This window comes from Pisolithus orientalis, assembly GCF_024613125.1.
Source record: "Pisolithus orientalis strain OTSU chromosome Unknown F5J12scaffold_44, whole genome shotgun sequence".
Lineage (NCBI taxonomy): Eukaryota > Fungi > Basidiomycota > Agaricomycetes > Boletales > Pisolithaceae > Pisolithus > Pisolithus orientalis.
This window is the reverse complement of record NW_026260825.1, coordinates 253,277-257,079: the sequence shown is the minus strand read 5'-3', so window position 1 is coordinate 257,079 and position 3,803 is coordinate 253,277. Positions and strand designations below refer to the sequence as shown.

The 3,803-nt window shown below is 43.4% G+C and overlaps 1 protein-coding gene across 1 annotated transcript; it reads left to right on the top strand.

The window, feature by feature from the left end:
* Nucleotides 1-1,314: 1,314 nt before the first annotated feature.
* Nucleotides 1,315-3,803, top strand: F5J12DRAFT_785896 (uncharacterized protein; the record flags this gene model as incomplete). Its single annotated transcript, XM_051743325.1, has 12 exons — nt 1,315-1,491; nt 1,544-1,762; nt 1,823-2,008; nt 2,059-2,174; nt 2,408-2,519; nt 2,661-2,731; nt 2,796-2,892; nt 2,939-3,118; nt 3,237-3,380; nt 3,448-3,670; nt 3,698-3,747; nt 3,783-3,803. 12 exons carry the CDS (start codon nt 1,315-1,317, stop codon nt 3,801-3,803), a joined length of 1,596 nt encoding a protein of 531 aa, XP_051596059.1.

Genomic DNA, 3,803 nt, shown 5'->3' with positions numbered 1-3,803 from the left:
GAAGCCAAGGGAGACCTAGGATGACATTTTCTGTTCCACAATTAATGACATGGAAGAAGGTTTGATGAACAATCCCTTCAACTTTAAAATAGAGGGTGGTGGAGAACAGGATTTTTCCCTTGGAGTTCAGAGTTCCATCTGTGTTTTTAGCAAGGATGGGTTCAGCAAGTCATTGAGTAGGGATTCAATGCTTTCGCACAAATCCCCAGTTGATACAAGAAATTTCTGCACCAGAATCAACCAGTGCAGTGGTTTTGATGACTGTTTCAGTTCTTTCTGATGCATAGAGGATGATGGGGATTTGCATAGTACAATCTGGGGTAGAAGATACTAGTACAGGTGCAACAGAGATAGAACTGTCCTTAGTTTTGGGATGTATGGCATTCCAGTTTTTGACATATCTCTGTCATTTCTGCAGATACCAAGACCATTCCCACACTCACTTGTAGTGCTTGGCCACATGATCTTACCTTCCAAAATTGGAAAGGATTTGCACACTCCACACATTTCTACAGCACTCCCTCCAAAAGACACTCATTTCACTAAATTCTTCTGATATGGCCACCTCCACATCAATCATTTTGCTTGTCCCCTTTGCTAGGGACCATGGCTACATATATCTGCCAGGAATTCCTACCAGCTTCTGTCCTGAAGCATCCTGGTACATCCCACCCTTGTCTGTGCCCTCTCAGCCCATGCAGCTTGGACAGCATGTGCTTTTTGTCAGTATGACCTCTAGGAGGATGTTCTTTGGTCACCTCAGGTCTGTCATTTGCTTGGGAAGGTCTTATGTGGTCATTTCAGTCTCTCCAGTCCAAGAAGCATATGGATCCTTCCTCCCTGCTCCCTGCAATGTCTTCATACCAGTCTTGTCCATCATTCTTCCAAGATTGCGACAGCTACAGTATGATCTACTGTTCTCCACTCTCCCTGATCACATCCATGACAAGTATGATGCACATCTTGCCTCCTTGTTGCAAGATATGGCAGAAGACACTCCCCCTTCATCCTCTCTTCCAACAGAGCCTCATTCATGAAGTTTTTATTTGCTTCACTGAGAGGATGGTTTGGGGGGGAAAGTTGTGATCCCCTATGCTCCTGTCACCCCACAGACCCCCAAAGCTTGACCCAATTCCCTCAGATGTGTTGATGCCAACTGCCACAAGTTCTAATGTGGCAACACTTCCTGAATTCAAGATCCAATTTCATCCGAGAAGCAATCAACCACCAATTTATCAGTCTTACGAAGAGTTCCATGTTCACAGTGAGAAGTCCCCATCCCCAGTTGACAAAACACCTTGGTCCCCATTTCACATGTTGGATGACTTTGAGTTTGCAGAAATTGAACTCACTTCACTACTCAACCAGCAACAAGTCAATGCCCTGCTGGATCTCTTTGCTTGTGTCACACAGGGAGCTGTCCAAGTCACACTCAAGAATGATGCCAAACTTTGCAAAGCATGTGATGCAGCTGTGATGGAACTCACTCCAGTATGATTTTCAAATATCCATTCATTGCCATCCATCCTACCTATCTAAATAGTTCTCCAGGGTCGAAGTTAAGGTACCATACAAAAAGGAAGAATGTATGTTCAAAGCACATATTCACCCACTATGGGAGTGGGCACTTGATATCTTAGAAAATCCATTCCTCAGTCCACATTTCACCTGGGACACACTGCGACTTTACAGGCACAACAGCACTGAGTATGAACATTTTTACGACAAGCCCTGGACTGGAGATTATTGGTGGGATATTCAAGTATTTGCCTGGTCGATGTGTCATTCATTACCTGTACATAACATGTTGTATTTGTGCTAGTTGAGTCTACCAAATATCAAGAATGCCATGCCATTTGGCCTGATCCTTTATGCTGACAAATCCAACCTATCATCTTTCAGCACTGCCAAGAGTTACCCCATCGTTGTGCACTGTGCAAACTTGCCAGTTGAGATTTGGAATAGCAATGTCATTGGCAGAGGTACTGTTGTCAGCTGGCTGCCTATTGTGAATGATGTCCACTGTTTAGATATTCATATAGGCTAAGAACATTTCAGGTCCCCAAAGATGCCAAAGAAGAGGGAAAGCTAGGCTACACAACCCTCAAGCATGTTGTTTGGCACAAATCTTTTAAAAAGTTACTTCTGGAGATTGAGCAGTACTCAAAGACTGGGTATGTACATACATCTTTGTGTGATGATGTTACCTGTTGGCTCTTTCTGAGTCTTATGATGCTGTCCACCAATTTTGAAGAGGTGTAATATACTTCCTTCTTCTTGCTCAGACTAATGATACTAACTCAATGGCCTACTACAGATGCATGATGGCACTCATTCATGGTTGTGGTGGCAAATGCCCTTGCCCTGTATGTCTTGTACCATCAGAGCTACTCCATGACCTCTCTAGGACTTTTGAACCTCGTACACATGCCCAGGGCATCGATGCATTATGTGTTTGTGCTATGAATCGAGCTGAAGGTGATGAATTGCTGAAGTGGTTAGGTTTACAACTGATCAAAGTAAGTTTCCACCAACAAATCACCATCAGTGAACTAATATATAATGGGATGCAGAATGTGTTCTGGCTGATTGGGTTTTCTGATCTCCACCTCGCCTGCAGCTTTGATTGACTGCATTATGGGCATGGTTTTTGGGGCAAGCATGTCTTTGGCGACCTAAAGGTGATTGTAAAGGTGCTTGGGCAACAGATCAAAGCCGATGTCAAGAAGTAGTGAGTCACTGTTTTACAATCAATTGCTCTGATCATTTTCACTTCTCACATTTGACAATGACAGTGTTGCAAGTTTTCCTCACTGGCAAAACCTCGCACACTTCAACCAAGTTATTCATGTCACTTTTTCAGATGGTAACAAGCTGGCCAATATCTCCAAGGTATGTGTGTCCAATACTGGATGGCTGTCAATGAACTGTTTCCTAGCAAATCTTCTATGCGGGGATCAATGTTTTGAAGAAGAGTATCACCCCTGAAGGGTACCAGCTCCTCCAAGTCATCCAAAGCTACCTACAGCTTGATAGCCTTGTCAGCTTAGATGTCCAGACCAAATGTATGGTTAACATGATCAATGACAAAATATTGACATTTGATCAGACACTGAAGGTAGTTATATGCTTCATGCTCATGCCAATTTGTCATAATGTGTCATTTTCAGGACTACACCAAATGTGTTGTGAAGTCCAACATTGATGGTCTGTGAACTGACTGGAATTTCCCAAAGGTCCACCTCTGGAAGCACATTGTTCAAGATATCTGCCTAAAGGGTGCCACATGCAACTATAGCACTTGGCCCAACAAAAGTATGCATAAGCCAATCCAAGATGCATATGAACACCATTCGAATGGTAGAGATGTTCCTGCTCAGGTATGACAACCATGTGTGCTGACACTCCTACTCACAGTCACTTTAAAATGCATGTTAGGTCTTGCAGGTAGATCATCAAGTTCTTGCTACGAAGCTTCTCAGATTGCATGTTGATCACCTTGAGAAATCCATCTCTGAGGAATCAGATCCAGAAGTTGATGCAGTCAGTGAGCATACCTCAGTTGATCATATTAAGCTTGGTGCACATGTCATCACAACCCAAACCCTGAAAGACTTGGAGGAAAATGGTCAGCCAGATATGGCATTCCATCAGTTCCATCAAAGGGTCTGTGAGTTCCTTAATGACACCCTTCCAGCATATGGATATCAAGTCAAGTCATGGATCTCCCTCCCCACTGACTTCATGGTATGTATCTACACTCTCATTATGCATTCATCTAGTTGAAACTGTGCTTGTGCTAA